At 37.5% G+C, this 27431-nt stretch overlaps 1 protein-coding gene across 1 annotated transcript in view; it reads right to left on the reverse strand.

Annotated features, from left to right (window-relative positions):
- Positions 1-496: 496 nt before the first annotated feature.
- HOOK1 (hook microtubule tethering protein 1) overlaps positions 497-27431 on the reverse strand; it is a 28816-nt gene continuing 1881 nt past the window's right edge. Inside the window, exons 2-22 of the mRNA XM_075710582.1 lie at positions 23129-23214; positions 20832-20904; positions 20469-20519; positions 18859-18991; positions 16986-17053; positions 15103-15165; positions 14101-14184; positions 11104-11270; positions 10334-10474; positions 8847-9048; positions 8083-8193; positions 7746-7833; positions 7600-7660; positions 6851-6991; positions 6130-6217; positions 5276-5310; positions 4594-4676; positions 4096-4196; positions 3634-3735; positions 1882-1950; positions 497-785 (exon numbers count right to left, since the gene is read on the reverse strand). Of these exons, the coding sequence (XP_075566697.1) occupies positions 627-785; positions 1882-1950; positions 3634-3735; positions 4096-4196; positions 4594-4676; positions 5276-5310; positions 6130-6217; positions 6851-6991; positions 7600-7660; positions 7746-7833; positions 8083-8193; positions 8847-9048; positions 10334-10474; positions 11104-11270; positions 14101-14184; positions 15103-15165; positions 16986-17053; positions 18859-18991; positions 20469-20519; positions 20832-20904; positions 23129-23214 (2106 nt within the window). The 3' untranslated portion in view covers positions 497-626. The remainder of the gene's footprint in view (positions 786-1881; positions 1951-3633; positions 3736-4095; positions 4197-4593; positions 4677-5275; positions 5311-6129; positions 6218-6850; positions 6992-7599; positions 7661-7745; positions 7834-8082; positions 8194-8846; positions 9049-10333; positions 10475-11103; positions 11271-14100; positions 14185-15102; positions 15166-16985; positions 17054-18858; positions 18992-20468; positions 20520-20831; positions 20905-23128; positions 23215-27431) is intronic.

Genomic DNA, 27431 nt, shown 5'->3' on the forward strand with positions numbered 1-27431 from the left:
ACTTAATCCTTTCTTTTTTAAATGAGCTGAGTAATTCTGCTTCTCACCTGAGATGACAAAACAAATCCTGTCTTCTGTTGTGTAACAAGTCAACTGGTACTACACCTTTTTTTTCTTTTTCTATAAATGCAAGTATTTTCATGCTTTTAAAATTGTACCTCATATTCTAAAAAAACATATTTTTTTAAAACATGGTACCAATCTTTTAAATTTATTTTTAGAAGAGCCCAGCAAAAATGCCCAATATTGCCAGTTTCCTGAAGTACATTTTTACATAACATCTTCCCATTACAAAAGTCATCTTTCTAGCCCAAACCCATTAAATAAAGTTTCAAATATATAGTGCCAATTTTTATATTTACAATATATTCTGAAGGCAAATATAAATCTTTTAAATTGTGCTTGAAAATACATACTGCAGTTATTAAATCTACTTCTACTTGGAAAGCTACATGGTACCTTCTAGACACACCACTGATCAACTTAATCTCTTCTTGATAGGTTCTGATGTTGAATTTGCAGTTGCCCACCATTCTAACCTCCTCTTTCATCAAGTAGTTAACGTGGAAGCTACAAAACATTTAAGGACACTTCAGCATATAAGTTTTCCTCATGGTCCTTGTGGTTTAATCAGATGTTGCACCTGGTACTTTAACAGTGAGATTCCTTCTGGTATTGGTGACGTGGCGTTGTTGAGCTAGGAATGAGCGTCCAGGCCCGTCTCTGCAGGCACCACTACTGCCAACCAGTCTTGCTTCCATACCTAGCTTCTGAAGAGTTAGACTCTGCAAATAAGTTAAACAACATTTACACTATAGCAAAAACAGAAGAAAAAGAATTGGCCATCTTTCACACACAAAGCTCATGCTTACTCAGTATGTGCACAGAATTTCTTTTACTGTATTTCTTATATACCGTCTTGCTGCTATAAAAGGTAGGAACCAAGGCTGAAGAAAGTAAGATTCATTCACATTCATACAGAATGTGTTAATTTTAGCTTATTGTAAAGGTGTTCCTTTATTAAGCCATTTAATTTTACTTTCCTTTTTTTGATTTCCCATTCTGGTGTTTCTCTATGAAACTTTATTTAAACATTGCTTCATATGAAAATGAACAACTTTCTCCAGTCCTTTTCACAGCAGTCTACTGTCAAATGTTCTAACAATCTTTGCAACACTGCTGCAGGATGAGAAGATGGCTCTACCTTTATTTCACAAATACTGTGCTAAAGACACTGAACATCTAAAGCAGGAGTCTGGAAGAATTTTGAACCACAGCCTCCCTTTGTCTCAAGCCCAAAAACATCAACAACAAATGCTATTGAACATTCAGGAATTTAGCCTGCTAAATCCAGATGGAAGCCTGGGGCAGCAAATAGTACATTGCTAACATGTACTAACATGAAAGTCATGGCCTATGCCAAATTTTAAGTCTCCCGTTCCAAAGCACAGAAGACAAGCAGAAAACATAACAAAATAATTTTACAAGGTAGTTGACTGTTAAAATATTTCCCCTTTATGCTGCTGTCAAAAATGTTGATGCCAGTATTTCCCAAGTTATCTCAGTAGGACTGGGAATTCCAGCTAGAACTCACTTAAGTTTGCATTCCGGCTTGAAGTCAGAATTAGCAAGTGGAAGAGTGATCTCATTTTGGAACTTTCAGGCTTTGTTCCTTTCCTTAGCTCCCTGGTTTTAGACATGAGGCCATGCTAATCTGCAAGTTTGACTTTTCTGCCACAAGTAGCTGAACTACCAGGTTTCTCTCCTAAGCACCAGTTTATAGGGATTCTAAAAAGAAAAGAAGGGGCGATGTAACTGTCACATTTTGCAAAATGTGTTTTTCTGATTTCTGAGATACCAACAAATGAACTTTTGACCCACCTTGTTATACCATGCAGTCACAATTAGCTTTTCCTCGTAATCACGTAACTTAGCAAGTTTGTATTCAGCCTGCAAGCAGACAATAGAGAAGACAATCTCAATTAAAACACAAAAATAATCTGCACAAACTTATTGCAGTCCATTGAGTGAAATAAACATATGCAGCAGAAATGTTTAAATATGCAAAATAACTAGAAGGCTTGGAAGTGTAAATAAAGATACTTCCATAAATGACTATGAGAGAAGCTATAGACTGCTTCAAGAAGAGGCTAAACTTTACATAAGTTGCAGTTCAACATAGAAACATACTTTGAGGGTGCGTGGTGGTGGGGGAAATGCATGAGACTGTAGGGTGTACCAGAAAGTCTATAAATAATTTACTAATTTTTTTTACCTGAAAGTCAAAGACAAGAACATACCTCTAGCAGCAGAATATTCTTATCATGTTACCAAATTGCTATTACATAGTATGCTTACCTAGTACATACACATAGAAGAAATCTGAGGCCTCAGCATTTATAAAGTCAGACCCTTCAGCCTACTAACTCGTGTTGAGGAATTTTGTATTTGCTCAGGTAACTATTCTAACCGGTCCCATCAATATTGCTATAAAACTGAATGCAGCATCCCCCCACATTTTTTTTGGTCCTTGGACTACTGTCAACAATCCTTTCAGGATTTCAGTCAAGCAGATTTTACTGAATTAACAGGTTTTACTCTTCTAGTTTCAAAAACTCCAGTACATGAAACCACTGAGAGCAGAGCTCTAGTAAATTAAACAACTCAAATACATAGGTCTTTCATACAAACTAAGTTACATTGCTAGTAAAAAAGGTCAGATTCTGCAGCTCTGTACAAGTTGCCGTAACACAGAAAAACTACTAGTCTTATGAAGTATTTCACTTAAAGCTTTTCAGAGGGTTTAGAAAGAATCCAAATTAGAGTTTCAGTTGTACATTGAAAAACACTGTTGAAAAGCTGTGGTTTAGCCCCAGCCAGCAACTAAGCACCACACAGCTGCTCGCTCACTCCCCCTCCCCTGATGGGATGGGGGAGAGAATCGGAGAAGTAAGAGCGAGAAACACTCCTGGGTTGAGATAAGAACAGTTTAATAATTGAAATAAAGTAAAATAGTAATGATAATAATAACAACAATATGATAATGATGATAATAATAATATACAAAGCAAGTGATGCACAATGCAATTGCTCACCACCCACCAACCAATACCCAGACAGTCCCCAAGCAGCAATCGCTGCTCCCCAGCCAACCCCCACCCAGTTCATATACTGAGCATGACATCATATGGTATGGAATAGCCCTTTGGGCAGTTTGGATCAACTATCCTGGCTGTGCCCCCTCCCAGTTTCTTGTGCACCTGGCAGAGCATGGGAAGCTGAAAAGTCCTTGACTAGCATAAGCAGTACTTAGCAACAACTAAAACATCAGCATGTTATCAACATTCTTCTCATTCTAAATCCAAAACACAGCACTGTGCCTGCTACTAGGAAGAAAATTAACTCTATTCCAGCCAAAACCAGGACAAAAGTAAACTGCTCTGACAGACTTATACTAGAATACAAGGTTAATTAAGCCAAACTAAAAATCTCTAGGTTTGATGGTCTGTGCAGTTTCTAACTGAATGCAGCATTGAAGGGTACTGTATCATTAGGAAACAGTAACTTGAATGCTTAACATCAGAGACAGCAGAACATATTAGAAGTTGTTTTTAAATATATGTAAATTTTTACCTCTAGTGCTTCAATTTTTTTGTCTCTCTCTGTTATCTGTTTTCTGAGCAACATAATTTCTGCTGATGCTGGATTTAGCTTGGGGTCTAAGGTTTTTATCACCTATACAAGACAAAACAAAAGCATTACAAGTCAGATTTGATTCTCAACAGCTCTGCATCTCATTTGCTCACAGTCAAAATGTGAAAACAGACTGAGCACTAGTCAGGCAATTATGATGAAAACTACGCTGTTACACTGTACAAAAGATATCAAAGGGTACAAAGGAATCATTAATGCATCTCATGCTTTAGCCTAAACCACATTCTCTCATACACTTAACTGACTACAGTTCAGCAATTTGACTAAAAGAGCAACATGTAGCTACTAATTTTAATTGGGAGGTGGAGGGGGAAGACTCAAATCAATCTGTATAACTATTTCTGAGGGAGGAAAGTATATGTTCAGAAATATGCCACTCACATTTCTTGCTTTCTCAAGGTACATTTTATATCTTTCTTCCATTGCTTTCATATCCTCATCTTTTTTTCGCAAAGCTGCTTCCAGCTCTCCAATCTTCTGGGCTATTTACAGAAATTAGCAACAAAGACATACAAAATAAAAACAGACATGGTACTTCCAAGGTTTCTGTGTTCTCTTGATTTAGCCACCCCCCAGATAAACTTTCTAGCTACTATACAATTTCCTAAGTTCTTATTTTTGTTTCAGTTATAAGTCCCACCTGACCCTGAATTCCCATTTTGCAGAGGATTGTTCAACAAAACTAAGCCCCCATGAAACTCTCCCTGCCCACCACTGTGTGCAAAAAACCCCTACCCCTACCCCAATTTCAGGTTTAAAGCTAAGCTGTCACAGAAAGCCTTATCCAGACAGGTATCCCATAGCCCAGTGGCTACAGGAGTAATTTCAGAAGAAACTTAACATAGTGTCATAAAAAAAAAAACACACAAAACAACTTACGGTTCTGACTAACATCAGGCTGGAGTTCTGCAAGATCAGCCTCTTTCTTCTGTAACTCATCATGAACTTCATTCAACTTTTCCCTACAAATTAAAGGCTATGCTAAGGATTAAGCTCACAAATACTTCCATGCACAGTTTGAAGAGCTGAAAGCCGAAACTTGATGGTGGAAGTGTTTAAACAACTATTTTAAAGTCTGGCAATTCTTTTGCACTTAAATAGAAATACTAGTATGTATTTCTTAAGAACCGTAAAAGTTGTGACTTCTGAATTGAATCTCATTTACCTAAAACTAGAAACAAAAAAAGAAAATTAACAAAAACCCCTCCAGCACCTCCCCGGCAGGAACTACATCTGCTAAAAGGATGGAAGTATTTCAGAAGAATGAAATACATTTTGAGTCCAGTAAGAGTAATGGTTTTAGCAGTCTGTTGTAGAATCAGGAAAGTTAAAGTCTTATTGGTGATGAAGAGACAGTTAAGTAGGTACTAGTATTACAAGATTATCATGATCAGAGTAGACAAAACTACAATGCTAATACTTAACTCACTACATGCATGATTCTCAAATCAGTGGCTGAGAAAAACAAGACAACCTTACAAAGGCTTAGGCAGTTTCTGTGCTACAACACTCAAATTATTTAGCATAAATAAGCTTTTGTGGATACATGTGCTTTACTTACATATGTGCTGCCAATTTCTGCTTCAGGTTGCTAGACTATGAAAGGAAAGATTTAAAATTAGTTATATTTCAGTATTTCATACCATGCAATGTTAAAATGCTCTTACAAATCAGCCAAAAATACATAGCACACCTAAATAAGTCAAAGCAAATAAATTCTAAAACTGCATTTTTTCATGCATTTCTGTAACTGCATTCATATTTTTTGCATTGCATAGATACCAATTCCAGCACCTTTTTTCTTTAAAGCTATCCTTCTCACTATACCACCATTTAATGACAGAACTAGAGATTTTTTTTTTTAAAGTAAAGTAGAAGGTAGAAGAGTTACAGTTCCTTAAAGAAGGCAGGGGGAAGGAATCACATAAAACATAAGCTTTTCAATTGAAATGCAGTTGGCGTGGGGGTCTCATGGCTTTTCATACTATAGAGACTAAACTCATCTACTCCGAGTACAGTGGAGCCAAGTCTGTGTTACCTAAACTGAGGAAGTTGCTTTCAGGTAGGTACAACCTCAACTGTTTATGATCTTTGCTTGTAAGGTCTTTTAAAAAAGAAGATGTGTGTTTGTTCAGGCTGGGGGCGGGGACTGGGTGACCCAAAGGGGCTTCAGAGCTTGCTTGCACTAGTTTATGCAGTAGTAAGAGTATTTCAAACTAACTTTAAAAAAACCCAAAAAAACAAATACCAAATCAAACTACAATCCTGCCTTCTTAGTAGTTATCAGCACTAGACACAAGGAAAAAGAAGAGGCACATATCTAAACAAAGGACTTGATGTTACACTGAAGGATTTAAAAAAAAAAAAAAAAAGGCAAGATGTCTTCAAGGTCAAGAAGCCTGAACTTTCACTTACTCCTTCAGTCTTGGATCCCTGCTCTTGTAAAGTCTTTTGCAGATCTTCAATCTGCTGCTGTAACTCCCCAATACGCTCTTCATTTAGCCTTTTAGGAAGAAAAGACAGTTATTACCCATCTAAACAGCCCACAATAGACAGATTTTTCTGTTTCATGCCTGGATGATAATTTTTCAGTCCCAGCAGGACTTAAGCCACAAAGAAACTGATTTCAAATGCTTTTAGTTTGACTTGAACTTCTGCTGAAACAAACACATGACGACTTTATTAAACATTTTATAATGAAAGACCTAGAATAATTTTAAGTTTTGAGAAAACTTAACTACCCAAAATTCTAATATCCTAGTAAACTGCTTTCAGCATTCATTAACTGACAGAGAAATTCAGACCATATCCCAGTGTTACAACATGATTAGTTTGACGTCCTAGTTTACATCCATTCTTGGTCTACCAAGAATCATTCAGAGCTAAGAAGAGCGTCTGATAAACAACACTTTCTTCAGAATATACTACACACAGATCTACCACATTTTACACCACCACATTTAAGCTACTTTCCCTCTTGCTTGCTTCATAACCCTTTGTTAATGATTACACTGGTGAAAGAAAAAGAATAAGTGGCTTCCTGCACAGTACTACACTACAGGTGCAAGCGACAAGGCCACTCTGAAGGTCCAGAAAGCATTTTTGGTATATTTTAAGATGCTGTTTCACCTATCACCTTTTCTCAGTTTCTAGTTCATTCACTGTCCGATGCTTTTGCTCCAGCTGTTCCTGGAGCTCTGTAATACGTTCATTTTCTGATCCTTCTTGTTGTAATAGAAGCATCTTATTTTCATGCTGCAGCCGAATAAACATTTCCCTGAATCAAAACCAACAAAAAAGTCACTGTTAATTAAGAAAAAGGTGACTAAGAGTAGGAGGTAATATTCCTATTAGCTCCCCCAACCTTGAAGTGAGCGAAACAAGTTCTGCTTAACAATATAGTTGGGGTAACAATGCAATTTTTTATTAAAAGGTAACTTACAATTTTCAAACATCACAATAGTTTAAGAGCTGTGAACAAAGTTTTAAATTAAGCCACTCCAAACCCAGATTTTATTGTGTCTTTATGTTTCACTCTGTCAGACTTGAAAAGTAATGTCAGCTAGCCGTAAGCTGTTCTGCCCATGTATTATTTATTTATTTATTCTGCCTGCCAGTGGCAAGATAAGAATTGTTTCACTCATTAAAGAGGATGTTTCAAGCCAAACTTTATATACAGCAATCTGATATGCTTTCAAGAAAGAATGCAAAGTAATTATAGTACGGAGAAATAATTATTAACAGCTACATGGGGGTCCAGACAAGCATCACGGAGGGAAAGCAAGAAAACAGAGACACGTTGCAAAAAAATATTGAACTTTCATAGAGACAATATTATCCCCCACCCATGAAAATCACAAAAACTCCTCAACCTGTTTGTCTTACCTATATTCCACTGGCAGAATTTCAGCAGCAAGATTCTCATGGCTTTTAACACGCAATGCACCTGAAATTGCATGGGAAGTTTAATTTAACAAACTTAGAGAAATCGCTAATATACATAAAAAAAGCCTCTGAAGATAAAGCAATACCTGTTTGACTCAGGTGATCCTGCTGCATCTGTGAATACCGGAGCTCTTCATTTGTCTCTTTTAATGCATCACACTGTACTATAAGTCTCTAAGAAGATATATTTGAGGTGGAATTAAGTCATCTTGCACCACTTTAAGACCAAATAACATTAATTGGGAATAGTACTGACACACACACAGATTTTAATACATATTTTGTTTTACATGTGTATACATACACACATGGCACTAAACTTTATTTTTATGGTAACACTACTTCTGGGAAGGTTTTCCTCAAGCAGAGCGTTTGAGAGAGATTTACTAGGTGTTCAAATAAACTCTCGTTCAAGAGACTTACCTCTTTTTCTTTGATTAAAGCTTCATGTTTTTCTTCAAGTCGCTTCATTTCAAATGCTAGCTTATCAGCTCTTTTTGATTCTTCAGACAGTTTGTTATGAAGCTCCTGGACCTTTTCATAAAAAGACTATATTCAGCACATGAATGTTGCAAGACACTACCTTTAAAAGCTATATTAAAACCTTCACTCCTGCCCAGTTCAGCCTGGGTGAGTAGAGATCAGATGGGGGCCTGTGTGTTTGGGGTTTTTTTGTTATTGTTGTTCTGTTTGGGTTTTGTTTTGCTTTGTCTTTTTTTTTTTTTTTTTTTTTAATATTTAACTCCTGCATCTCTTAATTGCTACTAAAATAAGTGAAATTGAAATAAAACTTCTACAGCTTAAAATAAACTTCCATGAAGAAAGTTAAGAATATTACATACAAGAGATCTCAGTAAAAGCTCAACAACATCTCCCAGGCACACAAGTTACCTCAGTTAAAGCAAAGAAGAAAACCCTGCAAACCATGGACAACCAACCAGTTGAAAGGGCAGCTACAGTTAAGCTTGCTAGTTTAATAAACAGGGAAAACCAGAAAGTGACTGGCAGAGTATGAAGGAGTTTTCACAAATAAGAAATTCTAAGGGGACAATACAGGTTAAGTCCGTGGGCTATTAAATTAAGTTGTTCCATTTTTTTTTTTTCATTGAAACATAATTAAAAATTTTATTTAGGTAAGACAACTATCTGAGGAAAAAGTAGTACCCTAAGTATAGGCACAGCCTTACCTGTCTTTTGTAGGATTCTAGTTGGGCACGTGCTGCATTGGCTTTCTTCAGTTCATCCTCCAGACTGACTGTATTGTGCATATACATCATGTTGGTTTCCTGCAGAGATTTGACTTGTCTGCGGAAGTCATTCAGATCCTGTAGCTTTTTACGATACACTTCAACAGTTGATTCCAGCTTACTTGCCTTGTCTGCAGTAGTCCTTAAAGTATAAACAGGAATGAGAAGAAAGAGTATGTTTCTTCAAAAGATTAAAGAAGTCAAATTATGCTTTCATGCACATTCAAGCTATTTTTCAGAGATGCAACGTGCTTAACAGCAGAGTTAAATCTTACTGCTTTGTTTTTAAATGCATAATCAATGCAAACCTGCATTATGCAAAGATTGCTTATAAAAATTGAAACCATCACAGCGTTTAAGTGGGAGTAAGACTGACAGTCATATGCCAGAAGTACAAGCAAGGACCAGTATGTCAAATAGCTCTAGAGAATTCTGTGGGGTGCAGTGTAAATGCACCACAACATCCTGTGCTAGATAGTCATCTCAAAGTACTGGTACCTGGTAAGGAAAAACATGCAGATGTTCTCATTGCACAGTTACATGTAGTTAGAACATAACTGCACTATGAAAATGATCATTAGCAGATATGACCAAGGATTACCAGCTGATCATTAACAAAAATCTACCTGGTAAGAAAGTATTTGGATCATAAATACACAAATTAATTTTAATATCTGTGTTTAATATCTGCCATCTCGTATCACTAGAAGCTAGTACTAGAAAGTTATGGAAGAAAATCTATCATTAAGATTTGTTTCGGGTGTTATTTAAGAACCACTATAAGTTAAACACCTGAAACCACTTTTCTTTCCATGTTTTATTCATACTATTTTATGAATAGCAGACCTGCTTTTGCAATATGATTTGCTTTGGATATTTCTTGGGTGGTCTGGTATTCAACTGAGTTTACACAAGCTGGAATGTTACATTAAATTCTCATCAAGGTTATTGTGTATTTCATATTCATTTGTTAATCACGTTGCTAACCTAAATCTAGCATAGAATGCTGAACTAAAAGTTATGTCAAAGTTCTAGCTGCATATATGCTCTTCTACATGAGAAAAGGCAGCTTATTACCAAGACAAATATCGCCTTAATAAGAATGCACCCCCCCCAAATTCTTAATTGCAGAACTTCAACCTTCCATCCCACATGAAGAAGAATAATTACTGTATTCATTAATCCTGCTTCACAGAAAAATTCCATGTTGCTATTCTTATATAAACAATAGAGGCTATGCCTGAAAGCTTGCGCTCCATCTCTCCTTTGTCAAAGGGCCCTTTTCCAACATTTATTTTAGATCTCATTCAGATAAGATCTAACTGCAGAAGTAATGCCTCAAAAAAAAAAATCTTGTTAAATACAAAGCCTTGGATTTAGTCATTAAATCCTCCTAATGTGTGTGGGGAGCTCTCTCTATTACATACCTAAGAATATCATTTTCATCTTTCAATGCTCTAGATTCTTCTGCCAAAGAGGTTAGTTCGTTGTTTCTGTGTTGCAGTTCAATCAATTGTTTTTCTAGGTCTTCACAATGGACACGATAATCATCTTTTGCAGCTTCAAGCCTATCAGATCAAAACCAGGAACTCTGTTAAGAACTCATCGGTATCACATGTTTTTCATCTAGTGCTAGAACTACTAAAAATAAATAAGACAAAAGAAACCCACTGATGTAAGTAGCCAGAAAAATGGTACTGTAAGCATGGAACATTTTATTGTCTACCTGTTAAATCATAATGGATTGTATACTGCAAATTTACCATATCAATATCAGGGATCATGTGAAAAGTGATTTTTTTCCCCCACAGGGATCACAGGGAGAAAGACTAATATGTAAAAGAAATCAGTACAGTAAAGAGATATGGTGGTTTTGGGTGGGGGGCGGGGTAGGGGTTTGTTTTGTTTGTTTTCTTTACAGAAAAGTCACTTTGGCACTCATCTTCTGCCTTCCATCACCTTTTTTGATGTGTCAAATGGCTACAATATGGCAATTACAAAGTACTATTTTCTACAAGAAGTAACAGTTTCATTTTCTCTTGAAAGGCAAGAACTGTCTTCAAAATATGTTTATACATTACTAGAAAGCTTCTATAGCAAAAGAAATGGAGATGGAAAATCCTGAAAGAATACCAGAAATTCTCAGGATATATTTGACAGGACAAGTGAAGGATTTTTGAGAGAAACCATTTCATACCTGAAGTTTTCTTCTTGCAGTTGTTCCAGCTGCAACTGTGCATGAAAATACTTTTTTGCAACCACAGTATTTGGATCATCAAGAGAGTCATCTAATTGCTCTAGCCTGTCATTCATAATCTCATTTTCTGACATCAAGCTGTTTTTTTCATCCTGGAGGGCAGCCACCTAGTGCAGATAAAACAGCATAAACATTCTAAGATCTGTCCAACTGGAAAGAATTAAAGCAAGACAGCAGTACATCACCAAATTAGTTTATGAAAAAGGTTGAGCGTTCAGAAATTTTAGAATGTAATTTACATAGCATACTTGAGCATACAAATGCTTTAGTGTATGACAGTTATGAAGCACTAAAAGAAAAGTCCCTCTAAAAAAAGACAGATTTTTGTAACTGAAACCATGGTAAAGGCAGACAATGTGATATGGAGAGAAACTGGTACTTTCATTAAAAAGGATATCATGGACGCTGTACAAAAAGCTTTTAAGTACTGGCGTAAAGGTACTCTCCATCTTGCTTGTACTTAACAATAAAAAGCAGGATGGCACTGGCTAGCACACTAACACAGTACTGCCGTGCGCTCAGCAGTGAATGGTTGCGCAAGAAGCCATTTCAGGCACCATAAGCTAGTAAGCACACACGCAAAAGAAAAATCCTAGACAGCTTCATATAGAGCATGCATTTTTTGCAACAATCAAACAAGTTTGATATTGAAAGTGTTCACAGCTAAGCAAATGAAAATACAACACTTTATTGAAACAGTAAGTATATTGACAGCCATAAAATGGGGAAGGATTAAGAGGATAGAACCTTTAAAGTTTTTCTAGTGAAAGCTGTTGTGTTAATTTTAACATCCTGTCAAACATAAGAGCATTTAGCATGTGTTAGTTAACTGGCATTTAAACAGGGACAATATGCTTTTTGGGTTATGTTTTCCTGAATCATAAAGAAAACCTACCTTTCTTATACTCTTGGAAAATATCAAGGAAGACTGAGACCTTACAAGTGAATTTATTAAGAATTAGTTTAAATGAGAAGCGTCAGTCAATATTATGGCTTCAAATAAATAAAATTAAAAAAACCCCACATATCATGGTGACATTATTAGATTAAAGATTAGATATAACCTAGAGTATGCAATATTAAGAAACAGTTTGTGATCATAATTTAAAAGTCTATCAGTCAAACAGGTGTAAGAAACAAAACAGTAATTAATCTACCACTTCATTACGTGCTGGCTTTCTAGCTTCACTCCTTTTTACATACCAGATGCCACTTTGCTATATACTGCACACACAAACACCTGTGAGTAGAGAGCATATCTGGGCCTTGCTCAGCATAATACTTCACGTTCAAGGTTCAGCCACTCCTTAAACATGCACAACATTCACACTTTTAGAATAACGTCTCAGACTTCAAAAAGAAAAAAAAACCCAAAACTTTCACACAACTCAGAGCAAGTTTTTCATCTTTTCTCAGTTCCCTTCTGATAGCTTTCTCTTCTATTACTTCAGCATAACAGAAGTGGTGTCCAAGTCAACATAAATTATGAAGAGATATTTTAAAAACACATCTCAGTATTAAAGAGCTGTGGTGTCATTAACTCATCTGTTTATACTCAGCAGTACTCTTCCCTTGGACACCTTTCACGCCTTCACCTGGCCCACACTACATTATGAGCCACTGGCTTTGTGTAACCTATCATTAATTAATAGAGAAATCTCGAAAGAGAAGTTTGTCGGAAACAGGACAAAGCCTGGGACTCCTCTAGTGAGACACACTAAGCCTCCTAATGGAATCAGAAAGTGCAAGTAAATCGTTATCCCAGCGCCTCTGGGACCTTTTGAACAGTGAGCACACATTTGAAGTTTAACAACTGTAGTCTGTGAGTTCAGCTGTCAAATCAATCCTCTTACCCATTTAAAAGAAATTTTCTCCTGCAGATTCTGCTCAAAAGCATTTTTAGATCCCCGCTTTCTCTAGTGAAAGCCTTACTACTGCCTCAAGAAAAAAGGAAATGAAGTATCAATTCAATTCTAACAACAGCTTCCTGGGCATGACAATTGGCTATGAGCTACTTTTAAATAAAAGTACTCTACTATTTTCAGTTGTCATTACCTGTAAGAAATATAAAACTGGCCTCTGGTTTTGTGGTTGGTTTTTTGGTTTGGTTCCGCCCCCCCCCCCCCCCCCCAAAGGCTAATACATCCAGTATAGCACTCTGGCTCCTATAAAATGCTGCCACCCAAATGTTCTCTTTGTACAGAATCAAATCCAAGATGAACTGCCTCACCAGATAAACCTCTTTGCCATAAAAGAGGAATCAGACTTAGGACTAACAAATGTTTTTGGTTTTTTCTTTTTTCCTTTAAAAAGTTGATTGAAATTCAAGTTCCTGTTTATTGTTACGAAGTCCTCTCTCCTTTTTCTAAAGGGTGACTTGATTAACTTCTATATCCATTAAAAACAAAAAGTAGGCCTACTATCAGTGTGGTTTGAAAGGATCTATTTGTTTCCATGATTTTTATTTGATGAAATATCCCCCACGTTGCAACTGTGTACAAGAAAAAGTTAGTAAGGTTTAGGTAAGTTTCACATTTTATTTTTTTATCAACTCCTACTGAAAACAGCATAATTTTCCTATAATTAAATCTAATGACTAATTTTTTGGACACAGTTCAAAAAACTAGAGGAAGCAGTGACTAAAAATGAAATGGGCATGATAACATTGTTCTGATGGCTACCTACTACTAAGGATAAAACATAAAGCCAGTAGATTAAGCAACAATTAGCACAGGACCTCAGCTTACACTTCCATCGGAAACTATTTCCAGTAGTTGGATTTTGGAGTACAGAATGATTGCTTTTTCCCCCACAAACAGCTAAAAATTCTCATAGAAACTTAAATAAATGCAAAATTCACTTTGCCCTTCAGAATTTCTGCATCTTAACAGCAGTGCCACTACATATTAAAGAAATAAGTGACATCCTGTTTCTTACCTGTAAATCTAGCTCTTGACACCTTTGCGCCAACTCTTCTTTTTCTGCTAGTGCTTCCTGTAGATCCTCCAAAGCTTTTTTAAGCTTTTAAAAAATAAGGTAGTCAATCATTCTGGCCCATACCCAAAGTACTCACAGTTCTAGCTTCCAAAATGTCTCAATTGCTTACACCAATTGTTTAGAAGGATGTTAGGTACACATTGACACAGAAACCTATATATACACATTTAGATCAAGATCTCTGCTCCTTTCACCTGTATTTTAAATGACTACCACATGTAGTGAGTAAATTATTGAAACTCAGAGTAACATCCAGATTCAACACAATAACTTAGGCTAAAAGCATACCAAAACCAAACACAGGAGCATTCACGTTGTCGTAATTTCAAAATCCCTGCCTGTTAAATCAAATGCCCTTCACCTCAGAATAGAAACAGCAATGCTCCTTTATGGTCAGGTACTTTTAAAGACAATTTCATTTTATGTGCAACACCTTGTACTGTTCCAGTTATCAAGAATTTTCATGGCCCCTTGAAAATAACCTGAAGTGTTTAGCCTGACAAGGCTGAGCCTTGACGTACCCCTAGCTCTTCCTGCAGCGTGGGTTTGCACTGCCCAGTTTTACCCTATCCAGGAAGATGACATAGCAGTCACTGCATTTTTTTTTTTTAGAAGAAGCTATAAAACAGCACATAACTTTTCACTTAATTAGCACTGAAGAACAGCATTACTTTATTGTATATTCTCTGCCTACATCAGTATGTTGCTCTGCCTTTTGTGAACCAGTATGGTTTAATCAGATCAGCTCTGAGTGGAAAACAGACCAAGCAGTTTGTCCAGATAGAAGACAAAAGAGTGCAATTTATTGTTGAGGTTTTTTCTTTTTTTTTAACTTTTAGAATTGGAGAGGAAGAGCAGCTGTCCTCTTCATTTAAGGGATGGCAAGATACCAACTTATTGTTCGGGCTTGAACTACAAGAGCAACAAGTATTAGGCAGTTACCTGTTGTTCCATTTCACTTGATGCATCACTTGTGGAAGGACCTGTTATCTCCTTGCTCATGAGCTACAGAAAGAGGCCACAGGAAAAGAAGGTTAAATTAGAGGTTAAATATCTGTAAGTTCACTGTCTACTGAGTACCAATTGTATAATCCACCATGTCCTCGCATCCCTTCAATATATCAAAACAAATTAATAATAATTAAAAAACCACACCTCATCGTTAGTAAAGGCTTTAAACAAATCTAGTATAAAATTACACTTTTTTTTACCTCCCCCCTCCCCAAATTAACCAAGTTAGCAGTAGCATCTTATTGGATGAATCTGTGATATGTTGAAGTTATTGCTACCCCTTAGTCAAATTAAAATGAACTAGAGGACAGGACTTCACTCAGTTTAACAGCTATCACACTTCTCTGTGTCACGTTAATTGCCATTAAGCAAACAATGGGAACATTAACAGAGCTCTCGCTGATCTCCAGTACGAACATGTACGCAGTATGTTTGTCAACAATTAAAGGGCTTTACTTCTTACTCAGGAATTACAGTATTATTTCTAGACCTTCTTCAGAAAGAAAGTTTGATTAGTCAGAACACAACAAAGAATAGGTTTATGGATTTATTTCTCCCAACAGGACACTTAGAGCTTTAAAGACTATATAGTCAATTTAAATCTAAGTTTTAAAGCCTACGACCAACTCCACTGTGACCTTGATGAGGCTGCAACTACACACTACATTTTCTTCAAAGTCAGCATTTAGTTTTTGCCTCCCTTCACACTCTGCTTCACAGTCCTGAAGCTCACAGATGTGAGTGTCCTGGTTTCGGCTGGGATAGAGTTAATTTTCTTCCTAGTAGCTCGTATAGTGCTGTGTTTTGGATTTAGCATGAGAATAATGTGGTAACACACTGATGTTTTAGTTAGTATAAACACTGCTTAGCAACAAGTCAAGGACTTTTCAATTTCCCATACTCTGCCAGCAAGGAGGTGCACAAGAAGCTGGGAGGGAGCACAGCCAGGACAGCTGACCCAAACTGGCTAAAGAGCTATTCCATACCATATGACGTCATGCTCGGTATATAAACTGGGGGGAGCTGGCCAGCGGGGCAGTAATTGCTGCTTGGGAACTGGCGGGGCATCAGTCAGCGGGTGCATCACTTGTTTTTCCTGGGTTTTGTTCCTCTCTCTCTTGTTGTTTTCCTTTTCATTACGATTTATTATTAATTACTTTATGTCAATTATTAAACTATTCTTATCTCAACTGACGAGCTTTCTTATTTTTGCTCTTCCGATTCTCTCGCCCATCCCACTGTAGGGGGGAGGGCGAGCAAGCAGCTGTGTGGTGCTTGGTTGCCAACTGGGGTTAAAGCACGATAGTGAGAGACTGTAGAGCTACGCTGTAAGCTGGATCACAAAGATTATCCAACAAAGAACAAATTAAGATAGCGGGGGAGCACACTATGACAAGAATAGAAAGGATGCACCTGGGAGTTTGTAAATCAGATGCTGGAATGGTCTGTCAGAACAATATAGCCTCACAGGTACAATCAGCTTAACTTTGGGTCCAAGACTACAGCACTAGGACAGAAATTTCAGAACATGACTCCAGTATAATCAACAGTTGGCAATGAGATACATTTCTTGTATGAAACAGGAAATCTGAAGCATTTATTGTCTCCACAAGTTTTATGTTTGGGCATACGAGACTAAAAGCAAAACCCCTTGGTTGGGGTCTTGGGCCTCTTGGTCCTGATCCTCCCAGATAATTTAGGGAAGGACTTACTCTCTTCCCTGACCTTTGCTTGGATGAAAGAATTAATGAAGATCAGCAAATGGATATTCAAATTTCTCAACTGACAGCATTAGGCTACAAATTATTACTTACCTCTTGAATGGCAGTCATGACAACATGTTGAACAGACTCTTCAAGGGTCATGATATTCTGTATGTGTTCTGTGAAAAAGAATTTGTAGTGACTCATGACAATGTTCATCTTAATGGCTTGAGTAACATGATATACTGTTTGCAGAAAGATCCAGAAGAAACTATTCTCTATAAAGCTTCTTCAAAATAGGTAGTGCTCTTTTTATACAGAGCACTACTGTTAACCAACATCATTATTATCCAGGAATATGGTAGATAAGGATGAGAGATTATAATCTCTTCAGTGAACAAATTTATACTACGCATAATAGAGCAAGGAGATTTTAAGACATCCATATTTCCATGGTTCTTTTCATACATACATCTATGTATATATAAGCTTTTGCAAAGAGTCAACAAGCTTGCAATTGAGTTAATAAATAAAACTTAATGAAAAAAGTATTGCTAGCATCTTCATTCGGAATGCAGCCTACAGCTTACTTCCCAAACACTCTTTATGAGTGTGCTGGCTGCTCATGCCTTGGATGGGCATACTCTTCGCTGGGTAAAAACCTGGTTGGATGGCCAGGCCCAAAGAGTTATGGTGAATGGAGTTAAATCCGGTGGGCAACCAGTCACAAGTGGTGTTCCACGGGGATCAGTACTGGGGCCAGTTCTGTTTAATATCTTTATAAATGATCTGGACAAGGGGATCGAGTGCACCCTCAGTAAGTTTGCAGATGACATCAAGTTGGGCGGGAGTGTTGATCTGCTTGAGGGTAGGAAGGCTGTACAGAGGGATCTGGACAGGCTGGGTCTATGGGATGAGCCCAATTGTATGAGGTTCAACAAGGCTAAGTGCCCGGTCCTGCACTTGGGTCACGACAACCTCATGTTGCTCAATAGCCAGCTGCATATGAGCCAGCAGTGGGCTCCTCTCTACAAGAAAGACATTGAGGTGCTGGAGCGTATCCAAAGAAGGGCAACAAAGCTGGTGAAGGGTCTAGAGCACAACTCTTATGAGTGGCTGAGGGAACTGGGGCTGTTTAGCCTGGAGAAAAGGGGGCTCAGGTGGGACCTTATCGCTCTCTACAACTACTTGAAAGGTGGTTGTAGTGAGGCACATGTTGATCTCTTCTCCCAAGCAACAAGTGATAGGATGAGAGGAAATAGCCTCGAGTTGTGTCAGGGGAGGTTTACATTGGATATTAGGAAAAATTTCTTCACCGAAAGTATTGGAACAGGCTGCCCAGGGAAGTGGTTGAGCCCCCCTCCCTGGAGGTATTTAAAAGACGTGTAGATGCGGTGCATAGGGACGTAGTTCAGTGGTGGACTTGGCAGGGTTAGGTTTACAGTTGGACTTGATGATCTTAAAGGTCTTTTCCAACCTAAATGATTCTATTCTATTCTTTGATGCAGTCATTTCAGAGTACCTAGGAATCGCACCTATTCTACCAACAGAATCATGCTGAGGATTCCTTATCCATCAGAGCACTGAGCATTAGGTCTGATAAAGGGAGAGAAAACTCAACTAATTCAAGTCTTGAGCCTCTGCAGATATGTTAGAAACTGCCTTTAATTTTAATTTAATTTGCTTGATTTACATTTGAATAGTAAGTTTCAGGTCTTGGTACACATTTTAACAAGTATGAATAATCCACACACACTTCAGACTATTTTTTTTAAACCTACCCTGAGCAAAGTTTGAGTTTTATTCACAGAAGTTTCCCATAGATTTTCTGCTTTTAAGTGAACTCCAGTTCACAATACACATGCAACGTACTAGTAATAGGGACTTTTTGATACATAAGAAAGAAAAGTTTCTACATCTCTTCCACCTTTACAATCACCTGAGGCAGTCTGCTGTTTGTTGAACAGATTAAGGTAGTCCATACCTTGTTTCCTTTCACAGTTGACTGCACAACCTAAAATAAGCTGCAGAAGCCTGCCCAGTTCAGTGGGATCCGAATTCTCAGATATCTGGTTTAAGTCTGGAATAAGCTCTTCTGGAATCTGCTGACCCAAGAACTGAAAAAAAAAAACAAATGAGAGAAAGTGGACTCCCACTTTTGTAAGACATGAAAATCTGGTATCATGTAAGAAATCTGGACTCCGCAAGCCATCCAGAGAAAATGGTCTATTAATAACTTTGTTACCATAAAACTTATGGAAGGGAAAGATTTTAAACATTAAATGTGAAGATACATACTAAAAATATTGGCTTATGAGAGAGTACATAGATAGCAGTATCAGATTAGGAAATCTGAAGAGGTCTAGGTAAAGCAGATGTTCTTAACTCATTTGTTAGAGGGCTTCATACATGAAACCCAGATGTCACACACCATGCCTCTCTTGGGCCAGCAAAGACTGTTCCAAATGTCTGTCTCCATCCCTCAGCGTGAATGTGTTATTGGGGGAAGAGGGGTACTCAATCCATTGCTAGCCAATGACCTTTACCATACTTTGCACCTCAGATTTTTCTCTGAATAGGCCTAAATTTAATCTAAAGTAGACAGCATTAAAAAATACACGCAAAACACCTAGCAATTATTTAGTGCAATGAAGTTATACACTTTAGTAAGAGTTCTATAAAATTGTTCTGGCAAAACCACAAGTTTTGAAAGTCTATTAACTGGGGGTTTAGTTAACTGACCACTTACACAAGAAAAAGCAACAGGAGTAAGTTGAAAGTTCTTTGGCTAGACCTCAAATAGGAGAGAATTAATTTATTCTACCAACATAATAAAAAAAGGAATTAAAAATACTTCCAAATTCAGTTGCTCCCTAATCCTTCAAAAAGTTCCTCGTAAGCCTAAAGAAGTTCTACTTCTGGGCTTGCCAGAGAGCCTCAGTCCTGGCAATACAGAAGGGCTCAGCACTCAATATCACAATTAAGCCCAGACAAGACCAGGAAGCCATAAGAAGATCTGGCAAGTTTTTCTATACCATACCCGCTACATCACTGTAATCAAGCTCCATACAAAATTCAGCAGTTTTCTTGGTTTTTAACAGCATACAGAACCCTTTTATGGCTACCATACTCATCCTGCATTAGAGAGAACAAAACATAACCCTTACTATGTCCAGGAGGATTTGTAACTTAACTCCCAGCTTCCAAATGAGTATCATAAAACCTACTAGGGTTGTGGAATCTGTCATGTTATGTCGAGAAGGATTAGAACTTCACTAGACATAAGCAAATACGAATGCACAAATGTCAACACGATTCTGCAGCTCAGTCCTTATGACATTCAGCTGGGCAATGACAGAGACATGGTTTCCAGATTATGCTCCAAAAGTCTTATCTAAAATACACCTGTTCAAATTAATTTTATATTCACTCAGACCTCCCACTTAACCAGATAATTATCATACACTTTCTGCCAAAAAAAAAATCCTTAAAATAAATTACTTTGCCAAGGAAAAAACAAGCTATGTGAAGGAGGACAATAATCATAATGTTTAATGATTAGAACAGAAAAAAAATTTGCTGCTTTTTCCATACCTCATGATAGTAGTCCATAATTCCTTGCAGTATCTTCTTCAGATTACTGGACTAATTGTTGTACATGAAAGATAAGGTTACAGGCTTTTATTAAAATCCTTGATTTTGCTGAAATCAAATAATACTTTATAATAAAATGTTTACATAGCAGATCTACAAGAGGTCCCTATAATGACATTGCAACAGAAAATCCCCATGCAACAAAGCTGGAAGGCACTTAAACTATTAACAGACAGTTCAACTTCATTTAACATAACCTAAAAAAGTCTGAGCTTCATTCTGTAGTTTTTGGACTGCTAGATACACTCAGGACAGACATTACATCCAATCCCACAAACATTCACTAACTTCAGTTTTGAATACCTTTATTCTCCAGTTGTCACCAACATCATCTTTAATACGATTTAGCCAAGATGCATCAAACCAAGCAACATCTCTGAAAAAAATTAAATGATTAAACATCAACAAGCACACACTGAAATAAATAAGATACCAGACTCCCAGCATTAAATCATCAGATGTTTGACCACAGTGTCTAATGAAGCACAAATTCCTGGAGACTGCAAGTTATACCTATGTCACAGGAAATTTCCATCCTGATACCTGAATTAAGACACCACCTTCCACGGCAGGAAGACTTTCTGTACATGCTTGAGCTAGCTACAGCTAGGAACACAAGGATGTGAAGGCCTTTGCCATGCTGAATTTTTATACCTGACAAAGTGATCATAATGATGTAAAGAAACATCTTCTTTTGACTAGTGCTGATGTTAAGTTTGGTACCTCCTCTTGTACATTTGGATTTTCCAACATTTGCTACAAATTGTCAAAGGCACTTATCAAGGAAAAAAAAAACCAACTGGCTTTTTTTTTTTTTTTAATGTCTTTGGTTCCCCTGGGCAGCATAATTCCCCCTTTGCCAGCGTAACTAAGGATGAGTTGGATGAGCTGCTGAGGGAGTTGTTTACACACACTGAGCTGCCAAGCAGTACAATCACAGGATATCTAACAGTATCTTAACTTTTACACCATACTGTTTATTTACTGGTCTCAAAGCACCTAACAAAAGACAATTATTATCCCCACTTGCCTATCAACCGACTTGGTTAGAAGAAGTTTGCCCAAAGCCTGTGGCAGCCTAGTACCACAAACACACAGGAAGTGACCCTCAGTGAATCTTCACTACGGAATCCTAAATCAATTTTTGCCATGCCCCAGGAAAAGAATGAGCTCTGTCTTTACACAGCATATTTAAAACCTTTTCAAGCAAGCAGGGGAGTTTCTGGGTTTGGGTTTTCTTGGGTGCTTTGTTTTGGGTTTTTTTTGGGGGTGGGGTGGGGTGGGGGTGTTTTAAGTAATTTCTTGACAATCAAAAATATAGTTTGAGCAGGAGATGGTAATTCAGACTTCTCCTTTATTATCCGAGCCAACAACAACAATAAAATTGCAGTGATGACTTGCAGCATGAGACACTTTCAATAAAAGACTTGTGTTACAACCCTCTGAAGTAACTTTAAATTTCAAAACTAGTATGTCACTCAACCCAGTACCATTTGTCATCCCACCAGTAAAACAGGAATTATGCAAATCTTATGAGGAGAGAACTTGGGTTGTTTAGTCTGGAGAAAAGGAGGCTGAGGGAAGACCTTATTGCTCTCTACAACTACCTGAAAGGAGGTTGTAGTGAGGCACATGTTGGTCTCTTCTCCCAAGCAAGAAGTGATAGGACGAGAGGAAATGGCCTCAAGCTGCATCAGGGGAGGTTCAGCTTGGATATTAGGAAAGACTTCTTCACGGAAAGAGCAGTCAAGCATTGGTACAGGCTGCCCAGAGAGGCGGTGGAATCACCATCCCTGGAGGTGTTCAAAAAACAGGTAGACGCGGCACTCTGGGGCATGGTTTAGTGGGCACGGTGCTGTTGGGTTGATGGTTGGTTGGACTGATGACCTTAGAGGTCCTTTCCAACCTTAATGATTCCTAGTTTTTACTTTCATTAAAAAATAATTCAGCCACCAAGCCAGGAAACACAAAATTGCTACTCTACCCTTAATTGGTTTAGTGGTAGACTTGGTAATGTTAGGTTAATGGTTGGACTGGATGATCTTAAAGGTCTTTTCCAACCTAAACAATTCTATGATTCTCATTAGCCCACTATTATTTTTAATAATAAAATTGCCACTGCAGTTTCACAATTCTTTTTTCCACACAAATAGTAAGTTACAGATTTAAGTTCTAGGATTTAAATTATATCAATTGAGCAAAACCAAGAAGAAGAGAGCACAAAGACATGCCTTTTGAACTTTTAGTTCCTCATTCCAAAGAGGAACTTACTGCCTGAGGCATGAATATCCATGGAAATAGTGTTGATGGGAAAAATGAAAAAGATCCTATCATTCTTGCCCAATTACCCTTAAGTATGAATTTAATACTGCAGGATTAGAATAACTCCTCATCACCTTCTCCATTCTATCACATTATTATTCAACTATTAGATCATCCCCAAAACAACAACATAAAGGTATATTTTATCTTCGGCTATAAGCTTCTGTCTACTTTAACTTTACAAAAAACCTTCGGGTGGGAGAAAGCAACTATGCACATCAAACACAAAAACCTCAAGAAATTAAATACCTCTTCTTTGAACTTAAGTGTCAACTTACATTTGGTGAAGTACCTGCGCCATGGCAACCCCATTAGTCAAGTCCTGAACATCTCTGCAAGGTGCAGCAGTATGGAATGTCTGCAACTAAAAGAGGGATAAACATCGTGTTTCTCACTCAGTAGACAGGTACATGAAATTAGTTAGCATTTTCCTTTTCCTCTTTAAGGCACAGGCATTTAGCAAGATGTCTTTCTACTGGAGGCAGCTGAAATCCTTTTTGAACTATGTAGTTTTTAAGCCAACCCAGTTATCTCAATACTTGTGACTGTTGATTATGCCTAGTAGCTTAATATTACCATGCTTTGCTTTTTCACACTAGTCCTTCTATTGTAATATGGAATAGTAACTTGGGAAACTAAAGTCATATTTATCCGTCCCTTAAATTATGTTGGAGTGCTTAGTGCTGGACACGTAACTACCTAAACAAAAAATGGCGTCAGAAGAACAGGTGAAAGCTGAAGGAAAAAAAAAATCCAGTGTTTTACTACAAGCACTTAGTAATTGAAGTCATGACACAAACAGAGACCCCTGAATTTATTTGGGGGTTAAGAATGGAAGGGAGAAAATTATGCAAAAACAGTGGAAAAAGCAGTTGTCTGACAGCTACCGCACACTTTAAGGATATGAAGATAGCTGAAAAAGACTGAACCATCGTAAGTCCTGTGAGCTGGCAACATACTTCCTTGCAATTCAGGGATTCCAAAATTACTCTAAAGATGTTCCTATTTAAATAGACAACTTCAAAATACAGCTATAAACCCAAGAAACTTTACTATAACCTGAAGTTATACATCTTTTCCTGGTAATCATATTTTATCCATATATTATTCCTGGTATTTATATTTTTTATATATACATATTTTCCTGTTATTTTCCAAGCATCACGCTACCTAGTGTTTAAACACAGGGCTGGATGCAATTTTACCCTGTCTACATATTTTTGTCTAAAGATTAAGCATGAAAGCCCCAGTTTGCACTCTTCTCCCCCATTACAAAACCAGATTACAGATGGAAGCATTTCATAACAAGTTGCCTGATCTATTCTATATGAATTGTTATACGCAGTCTTTGTATTCTAACTGGTGCTTCCAGTTCCTTTGTAGTAGGCCTAAAGTCCTTTTGTAATAGGGCTACACAAATAAGATGCAATTCCCATCCTAAAGAACAGAATTTAATAACTTGAGTGTTTTGCAGATAGCTTCTCCAAAAGCAACTCAAATGACATGAATACCTTCAACATGCCTACATCCTTACAGAGCACTGTAATAAACACCCAGCAGACAGCTCTATACAGAAGAACCCCATCATCAACCTGATGTGTAATAGTAGCTTATTACACATCCACAGGCTGCTCTTCTGCTGCCTGCAATTCTGACTGCTTCATGTATAAAGCCTTAAAACACAGAGATACCCAGGTCCTCAGATGACTCCACAGACTGTAAAAAGTGACTGCAAACTCTGCAAAAAACTTCACCAGGCTCCAGGACTTTGTGTCTTGGAGAACCCCTGGAGCACAGACAGTACATTTCTATTTAACAGTCCTTAATGAAGTTTTCTTCCATGACCTTCCCCAGTTGCCTCCTCCAGGAGCTCAAGTCTGTATTGACCTTTACCACAGCCATCTCCTCCCACTGTGTCTCTCCCAGGACCAACAGTCCTCATCTATTCAGCCAATTCTCATATGGAAGCTCTTCCATACTTCCCATGAGGACTTCCATACTTCCCATTTTTTCTCTTAGTTTTCTGGTTTTCCTGCATTTAAGATCTGTGGGATGGGATTACCTCAATGTTAAAAATGTTTCTCCATTTTGGATATTGTATCTGTATTTTTTTTTTAAACTATCCCCAAGGTTATATCTAACATTTTGACAGAATTATCTATTATAATTGCAATATTTTATTCCCCAAAAAACCTACCAGCTCAGAGGTAACTATTCTAGGTGAGAATGCCGTTTCTACAAGCATGTCAGTTCATCACACGGTTACTCAGGAATATAAGCTCATCAGCAATTCTTTTAGTGTTCAGCCTTCTTCACAATGATGAATAGAATAGAAAGGGAAGAGTTTGCTATTAATACTATTAGAAGATGTATATGTGGAACAGAATGGAAGCAAGGACAGATCTTTATAATCTCTGTCCACTGCAAAAATGGACTACTTAAACTTACTATGTTTACAACGTCCTAAATTACCTGTCCATCTGTGAGAGGGCTTTCCCAAACATCCTGTGAAATGTAAGCTTCTTCAGAGGTCACTGGTGAACAACCTTGTCAAGTGTGTTTGGGAAATGGAGCTACTTGGACAAGAGTGGTGGAAAAGTACAGTCTCCAGCTGTGACAATTTGAGGCAGTTGTCCATTCTGTGTTTATAAAGAGTGACCATATACTCTGAATATTTGTTTGCTTGCTTCAAAAAGAGTCTAGTCAAGACAAGAAAATAAAAATATGCAGAGCGAGTTTTTTTCTTTTGGTTTTTCAATTAAAAAAGTATTTTTTAAATCCTATATTACAGGAAGTGAGAAGTCAGTAATCCCTGGTAGGTTACATAAAAGATTAAATAGAACACCAACTGAAGCAGCTGTGATTGACAGCACTGGCTTCTAATAGTACAGCAGCCTTAATGCCAACGCAAGAACAGGCACACAAGCTTACAAGTCAAGACTCAGTGTGCCAGAATGCAGAGTTTTATGGCACAATATCCTGATGCTGCCATTTGGATATACCCCCTTGTAAACCAAAGAAATTGCTAAGTACTGGGCACTACCATTTCACCCAAGCCTGTTATAGCAGGTGAACAAAGCCTTAGAAAACCTTGTGACATGCAACACTGCTTTATCTCCCAGAACAGAAACAGCTAATTAAAATTAAGCAAAAAGTAGGACTGAGAGTCTTAGTTTCTCCATATATTTAAGTTACAAAAGCACCAAGAAATAATATGAGAGTAGTGTTAATTATGGGTTCTCCAAACCCCATGCCACCCCAATCATTTCCTCAAAACAGATTTCTGCTGTACTTACAAACCCAATAAAGGTAATGAACATGGGGCAGAGATTGGTAGAAGCAGCCATAGACTTCAGGACTATGTAGTACTCCTAACCTTTTTTCAAATTTGATTAGTTTTACTAAATATAGTACATGCTGCTACTCATGATGAAGACCATTTCATCAATCTAGCTTAAATGTACCCTGCCACTTGCTACTACAAGAGGAGCAAGTATTTTTTTCTGACATACAGCTACCATGCTCACAATATACATCTGAAAATTTAACTCTCTATCACGTAATACTTAATGCCTTTTCTCTGGATCTGCTGAAGGCTCTACCACCAAACAGCTACAGATTAAACAAGACTGTTCACATTACTCAGTAGAAAGCAACCTATCCAGCTCTTGAGAAGATATGCCCTCAGTTTCATCCAGACGATGTAGAGTTCAGGTTATATCCCGATTACACATACCAGGGACAGAAGTTTTATAGAGTTAGTCGAAGAGATTTTAAAGTAACAATAAACATTCCCTTTGTAATCCCAAAATGTTAATAGAATAAGCCAGCTATTGGCAAAGTTAACATTACCAATGCTGCCAGTGCCAAACAGGGGTACATCTATTGTGGAAAAAGCTTTCTGCTTAAGACGTTACCATACATGTAGTCTCTAGTTTGGAGACAAAGACAGAAGCAGCCTCAGAGTGGTACAGTACCAAAAGATATTCAAGAAACTTTTGTTCTACTGCAGTAAAGAAAACACCTGTTGTAATGGCACCTAAACATAGAAGATACTACTGTGTTGCTAGGCCTACTGCTGCTACTCTTATCACTCCACTCCTACTCACAGGTGGAAAATATTGAGGTTCACTTCACATATACTAACTAAAGTTTGCCTTTCTGACTTAGAAAATTGTTTCTGCAACAGACTTGTGAGTTTAGTCTTAACAGATATTACTTAAGTCAATTTTCCTTGGAAACTCATATAAATTTCCCCTATAATTTAATCTAAATCCATCATGTTTTTCCTGTAACCTCCTCAAAACTTTAAATTCAATGACACCTGGGTTACAGAACCAATAGGTAACATTTTTATTTGTGTTTTCTCTTTCTTCTCCGGACAATGCATGCTTTCTAATATAGACTTTGATAAAATTTAAAAAAAAAAAATCCGAGATCTGGCAGCAGAACACAAGAAAATCATGAGGATCTCTTCACTATGTTAATGAGTAAATAAATTGAGAAACCTTTAGAACCACAGAGAGCTACAGAACCATTTTCTCTCCAGATATACAGCACTTCATTCCCCCTGCCCAAATA

The sequence above is a fragment of the Pelecanus crispus genome, chromosome 5, assembly GCF_030463565.1.
Source record: "Pelecanus crispus isolate bPelCri1 chromosome 5, bPelCri1.pri, whole genome shotgun sequence".
Taxonomy (NCBI): Eukaryota; Metazoa; Chordata; class Aves; order Pelecaniformes; family Pelecanidae; genus Pelecanus; species Pelecanus crispus.